Source organism: Pseudophryne corroboree, chromosome 4 (assembly GCF_028390025.1).
Source record: "Pseudophryne corroboree isolate aPseCor3 chromosome 4, aPseCor3.hap2, whole genome shotgun sequence".
Classification (NCBI taxonomy): domain Eukaryota; kingdom Metazoa; phylum Chordata; class Amphibia; order Anura; family Myobatrachidae; genus Pseudophryne; species Pseudophryne corroboree.
Window position 1 is genome coordinate 397,938,709 of NC_086447.1, and position 20,881 is coordinate 397,959,589.

The window sequence follows — 20,881 nt, forward strand, 5'->3', positions numbered from 1 at the left end:
AGGTAATTCTAATTGCCCCGGATTGGGCTTGGAGGGCGTGGTACGCGGATCTTCTGGACATGTCCGTCGAAGACCCTTTGCCTCTGCCACTGAGAAGCGATCTTCAACAAGGACCGTTCATCTACTCGGACTTACGGCTACTTCGTTAGATGGCATGGAGGTTGAGCGGAACATCCTAACTCACAAGGGCCTTTCCAAAAAGGTTATTGCTACCATGGTTCAGGCCATGAAACCTATGACGTCAAAACACTATCATATCTGGAGAAGATGTCTCTTGGTGCGAGGAATGCACGTATCCGCCTGCGCAGTTCCACTTGAGATGTTTTTTACGTTTCCTGCATGCTGGTGTGGATAAGGGCTTACGTCTGGGTCCATTAAGGTCCAGATTTCAGCGCTTTCCATTTTCTTCCAGAAGATATTGGCAGTGTTGCCAGAAGTTCAGACGCCTTGCAGGGGGTACTCCACATGCAACCTCCTTTTGTGCCGCTTACGGCACCCTGGGATTTGAATGTAGTTTTGGAATTTCTACAGTCCTCCTCCTGGTTTGAACCTCTGCTGACAGTAAAAGACGGTGATGTTACTGGCCCTGGCTTCTGCAAGACATGTCTCAGAATTGGGGGCCTTATCATGTAAAAGTCCGTACTTGGTATTTTACAAGGACAGAGCGGAACTCCGAACTAGACAGCAGTTCCTGCCGAAGTTTGTCTCTGCGTTTCACCCAAATCGACCTATTGTGGTTCCGTCCAGTTCTCATACTTCTGCTCGTCCGGAGGCATAGGATGCTGTGCATGCCTTGAAAATTTGTCAAGCGAACAGCTAGGATCAGAAAGACGGATTCCTTGTTTGTGCTCTATGATGCACAGAACAAAGGATGTCTTGCTTCGAAGCAGTCCATTGCTCGTTGGATTAGGCTTACTATCCAACAGGCCTATGTGTCGGCAGCTTTACCTGTTCCTAGGTCTCTGATGGCCCACTCCACAAGATCAGTGGGCTCTTCCTGGGCGGCTGCCTGTGGAGTCTCTGCATTGCAACTGTGCCGAGTTCCTACCTGGTCGGGGAAGAACACCTTTGAAGTTCTACAAATTTGATACCCTGGCCAAAGAGGATACACAGTTTGGGCAGGCGGTGCTGCAGCATTCTCCGCACGTTCCCGCCCATTCTGGAAGTTTTGGGACGTCCCCGTCGTACTAGATTCCCCAATATCCCTTATGGATGCTAGAGAAAATAGGACTTTACCTACCAGTAAATCCTTTTCTCATAGTCCATAAGGAATATTTGGCGCCCGCCTCAGTGCGTTGACTTTTCTGCAGGTTCTCTTTTATGTGGTTACCTGTTCAGCTGTTGTTGTTTCCAGCCGTTGCTGGTCGTTGTATGTTAGTGGTGTGCTGGTTTATAAATCTCACCACTCTTTGTTTTCATGTTTACTTCTCTCATATATGTCCTTTCTCCTCCAGGCACATTTTTACCTATAACTGCCTGTGGGAGGGGGCCTAGATGGAAGGAGCCAGCACACCCAGTGAAGAAATTTTAAAGTGCACCGGCTCCTTTGGACCTTGTCTATACCCCATCTTACTAGATTCCCCAATATCCCTGGACTATAAGAAAAGGATTTACCGGTAGGTAATTAAAATCCTATTTTTTCATCATGACAGAGCCGTCCTACAGACCAAACAGGGCTACCTCCCTAAGGTGGTCTCCAGCTTCCATCTCAACGAGGAAAATGTTGTTCCGGTTTTCCATACACCAGGTCTCTCCGCGGGTGAGGCCTCTTTGGATTTTGTCCATGCTCTTCGAATGTACCGTACTAGTTCCATCAAGAAAACGGTTTCACTCTTTGTCCTCTATGGATTCCACAAGCGAGGCTGGCCAGCTAACAATCAAACTCTGGCTTGTTGGTTTTGCTTGACCATCTCACAGACTTACACGCAAGCTGACCATCCAGTTCCGATTACAGTCTTCTCACTCTACTTGATCTGTGGGACCTTCGTGGGCAGCCCATCGTGGCGTGTCTGCTAAACGTTTTTAGACAGCAACATGGCATTCTGCCCACACGTTTCTTAGGTTCTATGCCTTTTGAAACATTTGCTTCTTAAGATGCATCTTTTGGCCACAACGTTCTGCTTTCAGCATAGGAGCGTACCCTCCCTATTTCTACTGTTTTGGGACATCCCCAATGTTATTCCTATTAATGCCTATGGACCCTGAAGAAGAAAATAAGAGTTATTGTAAAAATTACCTTAGTTAACGCTATTTCTTCGAGGTCCATATGATCCACAGAGCACCCACCTTGACGCACCTAGCTTCAGTGGGTTACTGTTCTCAGTCACCAGTTTCTGTCTCCTGCTTGTGAGAGTGTGTATTCTGTGTGTACCATCTTTCCTTCTCTCCTCTCCTGCTTTGGGCTTGTTAACTAAAACTGAAGAGTCTGAGCTGTGTGGGTAGGGTATGAGGGGAGAGAGGGACCAGTGCATGTTGGGAGCTTCAAAAAGCTTAACTGTCCAGTGCCTGTCCTAGCCTCCACCAGCATACCCCAAGGTCATCCCTGTGGATCCTATGGACCTCGAAGAAAAAGTTAAAGGTAAGGTTTACCATAACTTTTTTTTTCTTTTTTTTCTGCTAATTGCGTCTACTAGACACATCTCAGAGTTGGCAACCTGATCTTGTTGGCCTCCACATGTAATTTTTAGTTATGACAGTGTTTTTTCAGACTAAACCATTTTGCTGAAAGTGTTTTAAAAATTACATTTAAACCAAGGTATTGTTCTCTCAGCCTTTCTTTAGCCACTACTACCACGTCCTTATGACTTTTGAATGTCCGTGTTTTAAGGAGTTAAATTGACCGTACATCTTCAATTCGGCATACAGATTCCCTTTTGGTCTTGGTTGATGCTCCAAAGAGAGTTTGGACGGCACCCAAGTGTTCTATTGTGAGATGGATTGCCTTTACCCTCCGTCCGGCTTACCTGTCTTCAGATAAGCCTGTTCTGGCCTCCCTACAGGCTCATTCTACTTGTGTAGTTTGGGCCTTTTTGCATGGTTCGCAATGTTTAGCAGCTTTGTAGAGCAGCAACCTGGTTCTCTGTACATACCTTTAGCAAATTTTACCGGTTCCATTGCTTTGGTACCGGCAACGCTAGTTTTGTGCATAAAACTGTGCGGCTTTGCTGATGGCGTCCAGCTTGTTAGGCTTACTTTGTGAATTCCTACAAGTTGTTGCTGCAGTGTCCCTTTGATTGGATACAAGAGGGAATTGGATTTTTGTTCTAACCACAAACTCTCTTCCTCTTAATACCTCTGGGGGCCACTGCAGTCCCTCCCTGATTTGTTTTTATATGTTCTGGATAGTTTCTATCCGTGTGGCTTTTTTTAATGCAAAAAATTGAGGAAAGTGGAGGTGGGAGGGTTTATACTCATCATTGCTGCAGTGTCCCCCAGATGTATTACAAAGAATGGATTTTACGGTGAGTACAAAAATCCAATTTCCATTTACAATAGATAAGTACACACCATGGAGCTCATATACCAACGAGTGATAAAACTCGTGTATGATAAAACTTGGTTGGAAGCTAATTTGTTGGAGCACCATTTATCCTATACGACGAGTTTTATCGTTACCAACAATTTTTATCACTCATTGTTAAATGGGCCCATATTTCTCCTGAGACTAAAATCTGTATGAAAAAATGGGTTATACACATTTATCTGTATGGATCCAGACAACTCAGGAGAAATCCTCCTATGTCTTTCGCTTACCTTCAGACCATACCTCCCTCCACCTGAGAGTGCATACTGTATAATTTAACCTGTTACAGTGCAGTATCTTGAAGTATTTTGCAGTAACAGTCTACTCTTTACTACAGATATGCCACACTGCACTACTCCTCATGGATCATGCAGCCCAAGATCCTTGTTTGTATGTTGCTTTGGGGGTTGTGGCATCCTTAGTGGATGCTGTACTCATAGATACCATATCCATGTAGCTGAGTTAAAAATTCCAAGGTATATTAACAGCCTTTGACTTCTGATTATTTTATTATTTCAGGCAGGTCGCTTAGATGAGCAACTCCCAAAGCAAATTCCATTCTCCATCCTCTCAGGCGATAAAGGTTTTCTAGAGTTACAGAACCAGTTCAAGAAAACACAGCGACCTGCTCATATCCTGAACCCTCACCATTTAGATGGAGAGATGATGTGTGCCTTGCTCAATAGCATATCCGAGACTGCACAAGGTATGTATTCTGTGTCACATGGAGCTGCCAAGAAATACTATCGCTCTAACTAACAGCAGATCTTAATAAAACCTATACATGTTTGCATGTTTGTCCAGGTGCTAGAGTCCATCATTCTTTTCTTTTCTTTAAAAAAAAAAAAATATATATATATATATATATATACACACACACACACACACACACACACACACACACACACACACACACACACACAACATTTATATATATATATATATATATATATATATATATATATATATGTGTAGCGCATCACGAAAACTGAAGAAATTCAAATTTCCAGACATTCTGAGACCACTGTTCAACAATACTAGTACAATAAAAAACTATTTATGAAGAAACATCCATGTCATGAGTACCAAATAATGGGATAAAATAACATGTATGTATTCAGCACATGTAGAAAAGGTAAAAAGAACAAATATACTGAACAGTATAAGAGCATAAAACCACTCTGGGGGCTGAGAGTGATCCTGTTAATAAATCAAAGATAGAGAAGTATAACCTGAGGAATGCATCATTTGTAGAAGCTGTAATAGAAATCATTATAAAAATGAGGAAATAATAAGGGAGTACACATCCGTATTATGAAAAGCATACTGCATGTAACCCCAGAAAATCAGACACTATAGGTAGTGGGTAGTCAGTGGATTCAAAAATCTTAAAAATGTTATTGTGGGTCTATAGCCATGCTATCAGTGTACAAACCCACAATTGTAATAATTTAGTATGGAGCTCATGAAAAGTTGGAGCTTTTTTTTTTCTTTCCAGTGAATCAAAAAAATATTTTTGCAGCAGTCACTATAGTAGTAATCAATGGCCACTACAATCTTTCTATCTCCAATCAAAACCTACAAAACCTAGTTAGACATGCGAATGTGTGAAATGCCGTATGAATAATGCCAAATTCATGCATTGCTTCTGGTCCTGCTCAAAGATTAGAAAATTCTGAAATAAAGTCTTACACTGGCCGATTACACTGAAAGATATGAACAATTTCTTTTATTAATGAATGAGATATCGTTAATATCTTTCAGTGTGTAGGCACCAGCGATGAACGATGCGCGGCCCCGCGCTCATTCATCGCTGGTGCCGGCTCCCTTAAACATGCAGGCCAATATGGACAATATCGTCCATATTAGTATGCATTGCTATGGAGCCGGGTGACGGGGGAGTGAAACGGAAGAAACTTCACTCCCCCCACCGCCAGGTCCCCCATCTGCGGTCGGGCATCTCGGCGGCGGGTCGCCAAGTATGTAGGGCCCTCTACACAGATTATGATCTCGATGTTATGGCATTCTTCCCTTTTACACCGGAGCTTTGCAACACTGAGGCTAAAGATATTCCATTGTTTATATCGGATAATATTTTGTTTAGAGATACATATTTTGCCTGGCTCACACTAAATAAGCAATTGCATACACAGCACTCCGTATCGGCATATATATATATATATATATATATATACACCTTTATGGGGCAATCCTGCATTCCCACCAACATTGACTGACTCCTCCTTCAGATAATGGAAACATAAAGGCCTCAATTTAACCTCAAAAGTTTTTGATCTAGGGACTGTAATTCTCTCTTAACAATCCAAGTAAAAAATGTGACCTAATATTTTTATAGTAGAGTCAAATTGTTTAAACAGAAAAAGGGGTATGTACAACATTTTTAGTATAATACTTCACTTTCTGTATGGTACGTAGTATGGACATTACCATGGGGTGACATTGCCAAAGGTAAGGAATTAATATAGTGCCTGGTCTGCAAGTACATATAACGATGATTATTTAGGAGGTCACATTTTTTACTTGGATTGTTAAGAGAGAATTACAGTTCCTAGATCAAAAACTTTTGAGGTTAAATTGAGGCCTTTATGTTTCCATTATCTGAAGGAGGAGTCAGTCAATGTTGGTGGGAATGCAGGATTGCCCCATAAAGGTGTACATATATATATATATATATATATATATATATATATTTCTCTGACGTCCTAGTGGATGCTGGGACTCCGTCAGGACCATGGGGAATAGCGGCTCCGCAGGAGACAGGGCACAAAATTTAAAAGTTTGACCACTAGGTGGTGTGTACTGGCTCCTCCCCCTATGACCCTCCTCCAAGCCTCAGTTAGGTTTTTGTGCCCGTCCGAGCAGGGTGCAATCTAGGTGGCTCTCCTAAAGAGCTGCTTAGAAAAAGTTTGTTAGGTTTTTTATTTTCAGTGAGTCCTGCTGGCAACAGGCTCACTGCAACGAGGGACTTAGGGGAGAAGAAGTGAACTCACCTGCGTGCAGGATGGATTTGCTTCTTAGGCTACTGGACACTAGCTCCAGAGGGACGATCACAGGTACAGCCTGGATGGGTCACCGGAGCCGCGCCGCCGACCCCCTTGCAGATGCCGAATAGAGAAGAGGTCCAGAAACCGGCGGCAGAAGACGTCTGTCTTCATGAGGTAGCGCACAGCACTGCAGCTGTGCGCCATTGCTCTCCGCACACTTCACACCAGCGGTCACTGAGGGTGCAGGGCGCTGGGGGGGGCGCCCTGGGCAGCAATGTAATATACCTATTCTGGCTAAAATATATCACATATAGCCCCTGGGGTATTTAACCCCTGCCAGGTTCCAAAAAAACCGGGAGAAGAAGCCCGCCGAAAAGGGGGCGGGGCCTATTCTCCTCGGCACACAGCGCCATTTTCCTGCCCAGCTCCGCTGCGAGGAAGGCTCCCAGGACTCTCCCCTGCACTGCACTACAGAAACAGGGTAAAAACAGAGAGGGGGGGCACTTATTGGCGATATTTATAATATTTGAGCTGCTATAAAGGGAACACACTTAATAAGGTTGTCCCTATATATATTTATAGCGCTTGGGTGTGTGCTGGCAAACTCTCCCTCTGTCTCCCCAAAGGGCTAGTGGGGTCCTGTCTTCTATCAGAGCATTCCCTGTGTGTCTGCTGTGTGTCGGTACGTGTGTGTCGACATGTATGAGGACGATGTTGGCGTGGAGGCGGAGCAATTGCCTGTAATGGTGATGTCACCCCCTAGGGAGTCGACACCAGAATGGATGGCTTTGTTTATGGAATTACGGGATAGTGTCAGCACGCTACAAAAGTCGGTTGACGACATGAGACAGCCGGCAAACCAGTTAGTACCTGTCCAGGCGTCTCAGACACCGTCAGGGGCTGTAAAACGCCCTTTACCTCAGTCTGTCGACACAGACCCAGACACTGACACTGAATCCAGTGTCGACGGTGAAGAAACAAACGTATTTTCCAGTAGGGCCACACGTTATATGATCATGGCAATGAAGGAGGCTTTGCATATCTCTGATACTGCAAGTACCACAAAAAGGGGTATTATGTGGGGTGTGAAAAAACTACCGATAGTTTTTCCTGAATCAGAGGAACTGAATGAAGTGTGTGATGAAGCGTGGGTTACCCCAGATAGAAAACTGCTAATTTCAAAGAAGTTATTGGCATTATACCCTTTCCCGCCAGAGGTTAGGGCGCGCTGGGAAACACCTCCTAGGGTGGATAAGGCGCTCACACGCTTATCAAAGCAAGTGGCGTTACCGTCTCCTGATACGGCCGCCATCAAGAATCCAGCTGATAGGAGGCTGGAGAATACATTGAAAAGTATATACACACATACGGGTGTTATACTGAGACCAGCAATCGCCTCAGCCTGGATGTGCAGTGCTGGCGTGGCTTGGTCGGAGTCACTGTCTGAAAATATTGATACCCTGGATAGGGACAGTATTTTACTGACTATAGAGCAGTTAAAGGATGCATTTCTTTATATGCGAGATGCACAGAGAGATATTTGCACTCTGGCATCAAGAGTAAGTGCGATGTCCATATCTGCCAGAAGAAGTTTATGGACGCGCCAGTGGTCAGGTGATGCGGATTCCAAACGACATATGGAAGTATTGCCGTATAAGGGGGAGGAATTATTTGGGGTCGGTCTATCGGATCTGGTGGCCACGGCAACGGCCGGAAAATCCACCTTTTTACCCCAGGTCACCTCCCAGCAGGAAAAGCCGCAGGCTTTTCAGCCGCAGTCCTTTCGTTCCTATAAGAACAAACGAGCAAAAGGACATTCCTATTTGCCCCGAGGCAAAGGAAAGGGTAAGAGACTGCAACAAGCAGCTCCTTCCCAGGAGCAGAAGCCCTCCCCGGCTTCTACAAAGGCGTCAGCATGACGCTGGGACCTTACAAGCAGACTCGGGGGCGGTGGGGGGTCGCCTCAAACATTTCAGCGCACAGTGGGCTCACTCGCAGGTGGACCCCTGGATCCTGCAGGTAGTATCTCAGGGTTACAGGTTGGAATTCGAGAAGTCCCCTCCTCGCCGTTTCCTAAAGTCTGCTTTGCCAACGTCTCCCTCCGACAGGGCGACGGTATTGGAGGCCATTCACAAGCTGTATTCTCAGCAGGTGATAGTCAAGGTACCCCTCCTACAACAGGGACAGGGGTATTACTCCACGCTATTTGTGGTACCGAAGCCGGACGGCTCGGTAAGACCGATTCTAAATCTAAAATCTCTGAACCTGTACATACAAAAATTCAAGTTCAAGATGGAGTCACTCAGAGCAGTGATGGCGAATCTGGAAGAAGGGGATTTTATGGTGTCCTTGGACATCAAGGATGCTTACCTTCATGTTCCAATTTGTCCTTCACACCAAGGGTACCTCAGGTTCGTGGTCCAAAACTGTCATTATCAGTTTCAGACGCTGCCGTTATGATTGTCCACGGCACCCCGGGTCTTTACCAAGGTAATGGCCGAAATGATGATCCTTCTTCGAAGAGAAGGCGTCTTAATTATCCCTTACTTGGACGATCTCCTGATAAGGGCAAGATCCAGAGAACAGCTGGAGGTCGGAGTAGCACTAACCCAAATAGTGCTCCAACAACACGGGTGGGTTCTGAATTTTCCAAAATCCCAACTGATCCCGACGACACGTCTGTTGTTCCTAGGGATGATTCTGGACACTGTTCAGAAAAAGGTATTTCTTCCGGAGGAGAAAGCCAGGGAGTTATCCGATCTAGTCAGGAACCACCTAAAACCAGGAAAAGTATCTGTGCATCAATGCACAAGAGTCCTGGGAAAAATTGTAGCTTCTTACGAAGCGATTCCATTCGGCAGATTCCATGCACGAACTTTTCAGTGGGATCTGCTGGACAAATGGTCCGGATCGCATCTGCAGATGCATCAGCGGATAAAATTGTCCACAAGGACAAGAGTGTCTCTGCTATGGTGGTTGCAGAGTGCTCATCTGTTAGAGGGCCGCAGATTCGGCATACAGAACTGGGTCCTAGTGACCACGGATGCCAGCCTGAGAGGCTGGGGAGCGGTCACACAGGGAAGAAACTTCCAGGGCGTGTGGTCAAGCCTGGAGACGTCTCTTCACATAAATATACTGAAGCTAAGAGCAATCTACAATGCTCTAAGCCTGGCAAAACCTCTGCTTCAGGGTCAGCCGGTGTTGATTCAGTCGGACAACATCACGGCAGTCGCCCACGTAAACAGACAGGGCGGCACAAGAAGCAGGAGGGCAATGGCAGAAGCTGCAAGGATTCTCCGCTGGGCAGAAAATCATGTGTTAGCACTGTCAGCTGTGTTCATCCCGGGAGTGGACAACTGGGAAGCAGACTTCCTCAGCAGACACGATCTGCACCCGGGAGAGTGGGGACTTCATCCAGAAGTCTTCCACATGATTGTGGTCCATTGGGAAAGACCAATGGTGGACATGATGGCGTCCCGCCTCAACAAAAAACTGGACAGGTATTGCGCCAGGTCAAGAGACCCTCAGGCAATAGCTGTAGACGCTCTGGTAACACCATGGGTGTACCAGTCAGTGTATGTGTTTCCTCCTCTGCCTCTCATACCAAAAGTACTGAGAATTATACGGCAAAGGGGAGTAAGAACGATACTCGTGGCTCCGGATTGGCCAAGAAGAACTTGGTACCCGGAACTTCAGGAGATGCTCACGGAAGATCCGTGGCCTCTACCTCTAAGACGGGACCTGCTTCAGCAGGGACCGTGTCTATTCCCAGACTTACCGCGGCTGCGTTTGACGGCATGGCGGTTGAACGCCGAATCCTAAGGGAAAAAGGCATTCCGGAAGAGGTCATCCCTACCCTGGTAAAAGCCAGGAAGGAGGTGACTGCACAACATTATCACCGCATTTGGAGAAAATATGTTGCGTGGTGTGAGGCCAGGAAGGCCCCGACGGAGGAATTTCAACTGGGTCGATTCCTACATTTCCTGCAAACAGGATTGTCTATGGGCCTCAAATTAGGGTCCATTAAGGTTCAAATTTCGGCCCTGTCGATTTTCTTCCAGAAAGAATTGGCTTCAGTTCCTGAAGTCCAGACTTTTGTAAAAGGAGTACTACATATACAGCCCCCGGTTGTGCCCCCAGTGGCACCGTGGGATCTTAATGTAGTTTTGGATTTTCTCAAATCCCATTGGTTTGAGCCACTCAAATCGGTGGATTTGAAATATCTTACATGGAAAGTAACCATGCTACTGGCCCTGGCTTCAGCCAGGAGAGTGTCAGAATTGGCGGCTTTATCGTATAAAAGCCCATATCTGATTTTCCATTCGGACAGGGCAGAACTGCGGACGCGCCCTCACTTTCTGCCTAAGGTGGTTTCAGCGTTTCACCTGAACCAGCCTATTGTGGTGCCTGCGGCTACTAGCGATTTGGAGGATTCCAAGTTGCTGGACGTGGTCAGAGCATTGAAAATATATATTTCAAGGACGGCTGGAGTCAGAAAATCTGACTCGCTGTTTATACTGTATGCACCCAACAAGCTGGGTGCTCCTGCTTCTAAGCAGACGATTGCTCGTTGGATTTGTAGCACAATTCAACTTGCACATTCTGTGGCAGGCCTGCCACAGCCTAAATCTGTCAAGGCCCATTCCACAAGGAAGGTGGGCTCATCTTGGGCGGCTGCCCGAGGGGTCTCGGCATTACAACTCTGCCGAGCAGCTACGTGGTCAGGGGAGAACACGTTTGTAAAATTCTACAAATTTGATACCCTGGCTAAGGAGGACCTGGAGTTCTCTCATTTGGTGCTGCAGAGTCATCCGCACTCTCCCGCCCGTTTGGGAGCTTTGGTATAATCCCCATGGTCCTGACGGAGTCCCAGCATCCACTAGGACGTCAGAGAAAATAAGATTTTACTTACCGATAAATCTATTTCTCGTAGTCCGTAGTGGATGCTGGGCGCCCATCCCAAGTGCGGATTGTCTGCAATACTTGTACATAGTTATTGTTACAAAAAAATCGGGTTGTTATTGTTGTGAGCCGTCTGTTCAGAGGCTCCTACGTTTGTCATACTGTTAACTGGGTTCAGATCACAAGTTGTACGGTGCGATTGGTGTGGCTGGTATGAGTCTTACCCGGGATTCAAAATCCTTCCTTATTGTGTACGCTCGTCCGGGCACAGTATCCTAACTGAGGCTTGGAGGAGGGTCATAGGGGGAGGAGCCAGTACACACCATCTAGTGGTCAAACTTTTAAATTTTGTGCCCTGTCTCCTGCGGAGCCGCTATTCCCCATGGTCCTGACGGAGTCCCAGCATCCACTACGGACTACGAGAAATAGATTTATCGGTAAGTAAAATCTTATTATATATATATATATATATATATATATCGTGAAGAATCAGCCCGACACTCCTTTGAGAGTGAGTAATGGTTGCCCAGGTGCCCTCAGTGTTGGATTGAAATACGAGAAAAAGAACCAGTGGCACTCAGGGTCTTATGAGATAATAATCTTTGTAATACAAAGATTATTATCTCATAAGACCCTGAGTGGCGCTGGTTCTTTTTCTCGTGTATATATATATATATACATATATATATATATATATATAACAGAAAAAATCCTCCACGACACTCAGAAAATAACACGCAAAGAGGCAGAAATATAGCAACGTTTGAAGGATTTATTCCCTCATCGTCAGGCACAAAATACAGTGTACAGACATCTCACCTTATACCCCAGGTAACCCACGTGTTGGCGGCGGCGTCCGGAAGTCGGAGGGACGGCATCCACAAAGGACGTCATCAACCGCTGCCCGTTGCCATAGCCACCAAATAAAACAAACATTTAAAATAAACGGGATACAGTGGAGTTACGGGCAGATGCATAACTGTAAATTTTCAAATGACATACTTATACAATATGCAAGAAATAAATATACCATCGTAAGAAATACAACAAACACAGAAAAAAGAGAAATGAGGCAGGTCCCTAATCAGATGCACGCATAAATCCCTGACTGCTCGTTGAGGCCCTTAGGAGATATAGTCTGTAGCCGATGAATCCATCTCGCCTCACACCTAAGTAATTTCAGTGACCGATCACCCCCTCTCACATCAAGGGGGATATGATCGATGATGATATAGCGCAAAGTAGCCAGACTGTGTCCAGCTTCCATAAAATGTCTGGCAGCAGGCTGGTCACTCTGTTTCTCTGACGTCCTAGTGGATGCTGGGACTTCCGTAAGGACCATGGGGAATAGCGGCTCCGCAGGAGACTGGGCACAAAAGTAAAAGCTTTAGACTAGCTGGTGTGCACTGGCTCCTCCCCCTATGACCCTCCTCCAAGCCTCAGTTAGATTTTTGTGCCCGAACGAGAAGGGTGCATGCTAGGTGGCTCTCCTGAGCTGCTTAGAAGTAAAAGTTTAAATAGGTTTTTTATTTTCAGTGAGTACTGCTGGCAACAGGCTCACTGCATCGTGGGACTAAGGGGAGAAGAAGCGAACTCACCTGCGTGCAGAGTGGATTGGGCTTCTTGGCTACTGGACATTAGCTCCAGAGGGACGATCACAGGTTCAGCCTGGATGGGTCCCGGAGCCGCGCCGCCGGCTCCCTTACAGAGCCAGAAGAGCGAAGAGGTCCGGAGAAAGCGGCGGCAGAAGACGTTCCTGTCTTCAAATAAGGTAGCGCACAGCACTGCAGCTGTGCGCCATTGCTCTCAGCACACTTCACACTCCGGTCACTGAGGGTGCAGGGCGCTGGGGGGGGGAGCGCCCTGAGACGCAATAAAACACTATAAAAACCTTATATGGCTAAAGAAATGCATCACATATAGCTCCTGGGCTATATGGATGCATTTAACCCCTGCCAGTTTTCCTGAAAAAAGCGGGAGAAAAGGCAGCCGAGAAGGGGGCGGAGCCTATCTCCTCAGCACACGAGCGCCATTTTCCCTCACAGTTCCGCTGGAAGGAAGGCTCCCTGACTCTCCCCTGCAGTCCTGCTACAAGAATCAGGATAAAACAAGAGAGGGGGGGCACTATTGGCAGCTAATATATAATACAGCATCTATAACAGGGAGTAACACTTATATAAGGTTATCCCTGCATATATATAGCGCTCTGGTGTGTGCTGGCAAACTCTCCCTCTGTCTCCCCAAAGGGCTAGTGGGGTCCTGTCCTCTATCAGAGCATTCCCTGTGTGTGTGCTGGGTGTCGGTATGATTGTGTCGACATGTATGAGGAGGAAAATGATGTGGAAGCAGAGCAATTGCCTGTGTTAGTGATGTCACCCCCTAGGGAGCCGACACCTGACTGGATGGTCGTATTTAAAGAATTACGTGACAATGTCAGCACTTTGCAAAAAACTGTTGACGACATGAGACAGCCGGCAAATCAGTTAGTGCCTGTTCAGGCGTCTCAGACACCGTCAGGGGCGCTAAAACGCCCTTTACCTCAGATGGTCGACACAGACACGGATACTGAATCCAGTGTCGACGGTGAGGAGACAAACGTAATGTCCAGTAGGGCCACACGTTACATGATCACGGCAATGAAGTAGGCATTGAACATTTCTGACACTACAAGTACCACAAAAAAGGGTATTATGTGGGGTGTGAAAAAACTACCAGTAGTTTTTCCTGAATCAGATAAATGAGGTGTGTGATAAAGCGTGGGTTTCCCCCGAGAAAAAACTGCTGATTTCTAACAAATTATTGGCACTATACCCTTTCCCGCCAGAGGTTAGGGCACGTTGGGAAACACCCCCTAGGGTAGATAAGACGCTCACACGCTTATCAAAACAAGTGGCGTTACCGTCTCCTGATACGGCCGCCCTCAAGGAACCAGCTGATAGAAGGCTGGAAAATATCCTAAAAGGTATATACACACATACGGGTGTTATACTGCGACCAGCAATCGCCTCAGCCTGGATGTGCAGCGCTGGAGTGGCTTGGTCGGATTCCCTGACTGAAAATATTGATACCCTGGATAGGGACAGTATTTTATTAACTATAGAGCATTTAAAGGATGCATTACTATATATGCGTGATGCACAGAGGGATATTTGCACCCTGGCATCAAGAGTAAGTGCGATGTCCATTTCTGCCAGAAGGGCGTTATGGACGCGACAGTGGTCAGGTGATGCAGATTCCAAACGACATATGGAAGTATTGCCGTATAAAGGGGAGGAGTTATTTGGGGTCGGTCTATCAGACCTGGTGGCCACGGCAACGGCTGGAAAGTCCACCTTTTTACCCCAGGTCACCTCTCAGCACCCGCTTCTGCCAAGTCTTCAGCATGACGCTGGGGCTTTACAAGCGGACTCAGGCACGGTGGGGGCCCGTCTCAAAAATTTCAACGCGCAGTGGGCTCACTCGCAAGTGGACCCCTGGATCCTGCAGGTAGTATCACAGGGGTACAAATTGGAATTCGAGACGTCTCCCCCTCGCCGATTCCTGAAGTCTGCTCTTCCAACACCTCCCTCCGACAGGGAGGCAGTATTGGAAGCTATTCACAAGCTGTATTCCCAGCAGGTGATAATCAAGGTACCCCTCCTACAACAGGGAAAGGGGTATTATTCCACGCTGGTTGTGGTACCGAAGCCGGACGGCTCGGTGAGACCAATTTTAAATCTGAAATCCTTGAACACTTACATAAAAAGGTTCAAATTCAAGATGGAATCACTCAGAGCAGTGATAGCGAACCTGGAAGAAGGGGACTATATGGTATCTCTGGACATCAAAGATGCTTATCTCCATGTCCCAATCTTCCCTTCTCACCAGGGGTACCTCAGGTTTGTGGTTCAAAACTGTCATTATCAGTTTCAGACGCTGCCGTTTGGATTGTCCACGGCACCCCGGGTCTTTACCAAGGTAATGGCCGAAATGATGATTCTTCTTCGAAGAGAAGGCGTCTTAATTATCCCTTACTTGGACGATCTCCTGATAAGGGCAAGATCCAAGGAACAGTTAGAGTTCGGAGTAGCACTGTCTCAGGTAGTGCTACGTCAGCACGGGTGGATTCTAAATATCCCAAAATCACAGCTGATTCCAACAACACGTCTACTGTTCCTGGGGATGATTCTGGACACAGTCCAGAAAAAGTTGTTTCTCCCGGAGGAGAAGGCCAGGGAGTTATCCGAGCTAGTCAGGAACCTCCTAAAACCAGGCCAAGTGTCAGTGCATCAATGCACGAGAGTCCTGGGAAAAATGGTGGCTTCTTACGAAGCAATTCCATTCGGAAGATTCCATGCAAGAACTTTTCAGTGGGATCTGCTGGACAAATGGTCCGGATCGCATCTTCAGATGCATCAGTGGATAACCCTATCTCCAAGGACAAGGGTGTCTCTCCTGTGGTGGTTACAGAGTGCTCATCTTCTAGAGGGCCGCAGATTCGGCATTCAGGATTGGATGCTGGTGACCACGGATGCCAGTCTGAGAGGCTGGGGAGCAGTCACACAGGGAAGACATTTCCAGGGCTTGTGGTCAAGCATGGAAACGTCTCTTCACATAAATATCCTGGAACTAAGGGCCATTTACAATGCCCTAAGTCAAGCAAGGCCTCTGCTTCAGGGTCAGTCGGTATTGATCCAATCGGACAACATCACGGCAGTCGCCCACGTCAACAGACAGGGCGGCACAAGAAGCAGGAGGGCAATGGCAGAAGCTGCAAGGATTCTCCGCTGGGCGGAAAATCATGTGGTAGCACTGTCAGCAGTGTTCATTCCGGGAGTGGACAACTGGGAAGCAGACTTCCTCAGCAGACACGACCTCCACCCGGGGGAGTGGGGACTTCACCCAGAAGTCTTCCAAGTGATTGTAAACCGTTGGGAAAAGCCAAAGGTGGACATGATGGCGTCCCGTCTCAACAAAAAACTGGACAGATATTGCGCCAGGTCAAGGGACCCTCAGGCAATAGCGGTGGACGCTCTGGTAACACCGTGGGTGTACCAGTCGGTGTATGTGTTCCCTCCTCTGCCTCTCATACCCAAAGTACTGAGAATCATAAGAAGGAGAGGAGTAAGAACTATACTCGTGGCTCCGGATTGGCCAAGAAGAACTTGGTACCCGGAACTGCAAGAGATGCTCACGGAGGATCCGTGGCCTCTACCTCTCAGAAAGGACCTGCTCCAGCAGGGACCTTGTCTGTTTCAAGACTTACCGCGGCTGCGTTTGACGGCATGGAGGTTGAACGCCGGATCCTGAAGGAAAAAGGCTTTCCAGATGAAGTCATCCCTACCCTGGTCAAGGCCAGAAAGGATGTAACCTCAAAACATTATCACCGCATTTGGCGGAAATATGTTGCGTGGTGTGAGGCCAAGAAGGCCCCTACAGAGGAATTTCAACTGGGTCGTTTCCTGCATTTCCTGCGAACAGGACTATCTATGGGCCTAAAATTAGGGTCCATTAAGGTTCAAATTTCGGCCCTGTCAATCTTCTTCCAAAAAGAACTGGCTTCAGTGCCTGAAGTTCAGACGTTTGTCAAAGGGGTACTGCATATACAGCCTCCTTTTGTGCCTCCAGTGGCACCTTGGGATCTCAATGTAGTGTTGAGTCTCCTAAAATCACATTGGTTTGAACCACTCACCACTGTGGAATTGAAATATCTCGCATGGAAAGTGGTCATGCTGTTAGCCCTGGCTTCAGCCAGGCGTGTCTCTGAATTGGCGGCTTTATCATATAAAAGCCCTTACCTAATTTTTCATTCAGACAGGGCAGAACTGAGGACTCGCCCTCAATTTCTCCCTAAGGTGGTTTCAGCGTTTCACATGAACCAGCCTATTGTGGTACCTGCGGCGACTAGGGACTTGGAGGACTCCAAGTTGCTGGACGTAGTCAGGGCCCTGAAAATATATGTTTCCAGGACGGCTGGAGTCAGAAAATCTGACTCGCTGTTTATCCTGTATGCACCCAACAAGCTGGGTGCTCCTGCTTCTAAGCAGACGATTGCTCGTTGGATTTGTAGTACAATTCAGCTTGCACATTCTGTGGCAGGCCTGCCACAGCCAAAATCTGTAAAAGCCCATTCCACAAGGAAGGTGGGCTCATCTTGGGCGGCTGCCCGAGGGGTCTCGGCTTTACAACTTTGCCGAGCAGCTACTTGGTCAGGGGCAAACACGTTTGCTAAATTCTACAAATTTGATACCCTGGCTGAGGAGGACCTGGAGTTCTCTTATTCGGTGCTGCAGAGTCATCCGCACTCTCCCGCCCGTTTGGGAGCTTTGGTATAATCCCCATGGTCCTTACGGAAGTCCCAGCATCCACTAGGACGTCAGAGAAAATAAGAATTTACTTACCGATAATTCTATTTCTCGTAGTCCGTAGTGGATGCTGGGCGCCCATCCCAAGTGCGGATTGTCTGCAATACTTGTATATAGTTATTGTTACAAAAAAATCGGGTTGTTTATTGTTGTGAGCCATCTTTTCAGAGGCTCCTACGTTTATCATGCTGTTAACTGGGTTCAGATCACAGGTTGTACGGTGTGATTGGTGTGGCTGGTATGAGTCTTACCCGGGATTCAGAATCCTTCCTTATTATGTACGCTCGTCCGGGCACAGTATCCTAACTGAGGCTTGGAGGAGGGTCATAGGGGGAGGAGCCAGTGCACACCAGCTAGTCTAAAGCTTTTACTTTTGTGCCCAGTCTCCTGCGGAGCCGCTATTCCCCATGGTCCTTACGGAAGTCCCAGCATCCACTACGGACTACGAGAAATAGAATTATCGGTAAGTAAATTCTTATTTTCTTCTCAATGGCATTACGTATGGCATACCTATGAGCTGCCATTCTTTCACGCAGGGTACGTTCCGTTTTGCCAACATAACTCAAGCCACACGGACATGTTAATAAATAAACTATAAAGCGAGTGGTACATGTGACTTTATGTTTTATAACAAATTTCTGACCGCTATGAGGATGATTAAATGTAGTGCTAGCAACAAGAGAGCAAAAAGTCGTGCAATTTAAGCATTTATAACATCCTGGTTTGCGATTCAAGAATCCAGAGTCAAACGCATTGGCCCGCTGTAAGGTAATGTCAGTCTTGACCACAAAGTCACGGATGTTCCGACCTCTTGTATAACAGTTCATTAAATTGGTATCAGACAAATTAAGAGTTTTATCAGACTTAACTATTGGCCAAAGTTTTTTACTAGTTTGATTGATGGCTTGACTGGATGTGTTAAAGTGTGTCACCCAAGGCATTTTGGAGACCGTACTCAAATTATCCTTACGTTTCAATAGAATAGATCGGGGTATATTGAGAGCTCTCTGTTTTGCTTTAATGAGCATATCATAATTATAACCCCTAAACAAAAAGTCAGAGATCATCTTATCAATGCTCTCAGCTGCAGTTTGTAAATCACAGCAGATCCGACATACTCTAATAAACTGAGAGTATGGCAAACCATATTTTAAAGGTTTGGGGTGAAAACTACTAGCGTGTAATATCGAATTCCTATCAGTAGTCTTTTTAAATAAAGAGGTAACCAGCCGATTGCCGCAAAGATCAATAGTGACATCCAAGAAATGTACACTAGTCTGGTCAATATTATAAGTGAATTTAATAGGGCAATCTAACGCATTACGTGCCCTCATGAGATGATCGAAAGCATGTTTGGAACCAGTCCAGATAATTAATAAGTCGTCTATATAACGACCAAAAAATAAAATATTATCAGATACTGCAGGGTTAGAGAAAAAAAATCTGTTTTTCCATAACAAACATAGGCGTTAGCGTACGATGGGGCCACATTCGACCCCATCGCTACGCCGGACACCTGTAAATAAAAATGGCCATCAAAATAAAAATAATTGTGAGTTAAGATCATCTCAAGAATGTCACAGACAAAATCGACATTAGGACCTAAATATAACTCATGTGTAGAAGCTAGCTGTCGAACTGCCCTAATGCCATCCTCATTAGGGATAACAGTGTACAAACTGGTTATGTCGGCACTACAAAGCCAGCTGTCGACTGGAACATGAATCTCACCTAATTTGTTCAAAAGAGCAGTCGTATCTGATAAATAATTAACATGATTAGTAATGCATGGTTGGAGCAAGGAATCTAAATAAACAGAGCAGTTTTGGAACAGCAATCCACGTGCAGAAATAATAGGTCGGCCAGGTGGACAAACCAAATCCTTATGAATCTTAGGGAGGGTATAGATCAATGGCACCTTGGGAGATTTAGGACAAAGTGCATCAGCCAATGATTGATCTATAGCCCCCTCATTTACAGCTGATGTAAGCATGGAAGACAATCTAGCAACAAAAGCATCAGTCGGATCCCCATCTAGGCATTTGTAAACTCTAGTATCGGCTAATTGCCGATAAATCTCATCACGATATTGTTTTAAATCCTGTATAACAATTGCCCCGCCTTTATCGGCAGGGCGAATAATTATATCATCGTAACTGGCAAGACACTTCAAAGCCTCAGATTCATCAAAAGATAGATTGTTATACATAGGTTCATGATACTGCAAAACATCTTTATTAATATCAGAATCAAGCATGCGAGAAAAAGTCTTAATAGAAGGATTATTTGTAAATGGTTCAAAGGTAGATCGAGGTAATAATTTCCGCAACTGCGGCGGTACAGAATAATCCCTTTCGGGAACAGGTCGAGTAACCCCTGAACCATTAAAATGCTCATGTAAACGTAATTGGCGATTCAAGGAGTATTTCTCAACTTCCCACTTAAAGCTATCAAACCGACAAGTAGGCACAAATGAGAGTCCACGGTTTAACACCTTAAGTTCTAGATCAGTCAATGTCCTTTTAGACAAATTTACTACTATCTGTTGAGTAGCGGGGGTCTGCCTCTTCTTCCGCGACCTCGTCCTCTGCCCACCCCTGCGCGTCGGTCGCCTCTGGGGTTTTTTAGCTGATAACGGGTACGAACCCCTAAAGGGGCATAAGGCATATCACGATTGAAGTTCTCACCATTCAAATCAGAGTCACTTGTGGTCGCAGTATCAGACTGGAAGTGAGGACGATTATGGCGGTACGTGTAGCGCTGTGTCTGTGCTGAGGTATTGTAATTGCCACTGATCCAACTGTACACTCTATTCTGATCATAATCAAGAGTGACTTTATCAAGCTTCTGTTTTTTAAAGTGCACAAGATCACGTTTATAAGTCGACAGGTGTTTACCCAGTTTATCAAGCCAGTCAGTAGTAGTATCTTCAATAAAGGTAGATTTATGTAGAGCTTCAAAAGCATTAATCTTATCACGTACCAAAGTAAGCTCTTTGTTAGATTCCTCGATCACTAAAAGCATCAAATCATAGCTGCACTTGTTAAGTACAGCTATCCAACGTTTGCAAAAAGCACTGCTGTGGCGACCAATCGTAGGGCAATTTT

At 46.1% G+C, this 20,881-nt stretch overlaps 1 protein-coding gene across 5 annotated transcripts in view; it reads left to right on the top strand.

Moving 5' to 3' along the window:
• ZNF451 (zinc finger protein 451) overlaps nt 1-20,881 on the top strand; it is a 319,768-nt gene that overhangs the window by 255,323 nt on the left and 43,564 nt on the right. For all 5 annotated transcript variants that reach the window (XM_063916733.1, XM_063916730.1, XM_063916734.1 and 2 more), the window contains one exon: nt 4,043-4,229. In XM_063916733.1, coding sequence (XP_063772803.1) covers nt 4,043-4,229 — 187 coding nt within the window. The remainder of the gene's footprint in view (nt 1-4,042; nt 4,230-20,881) is intronic.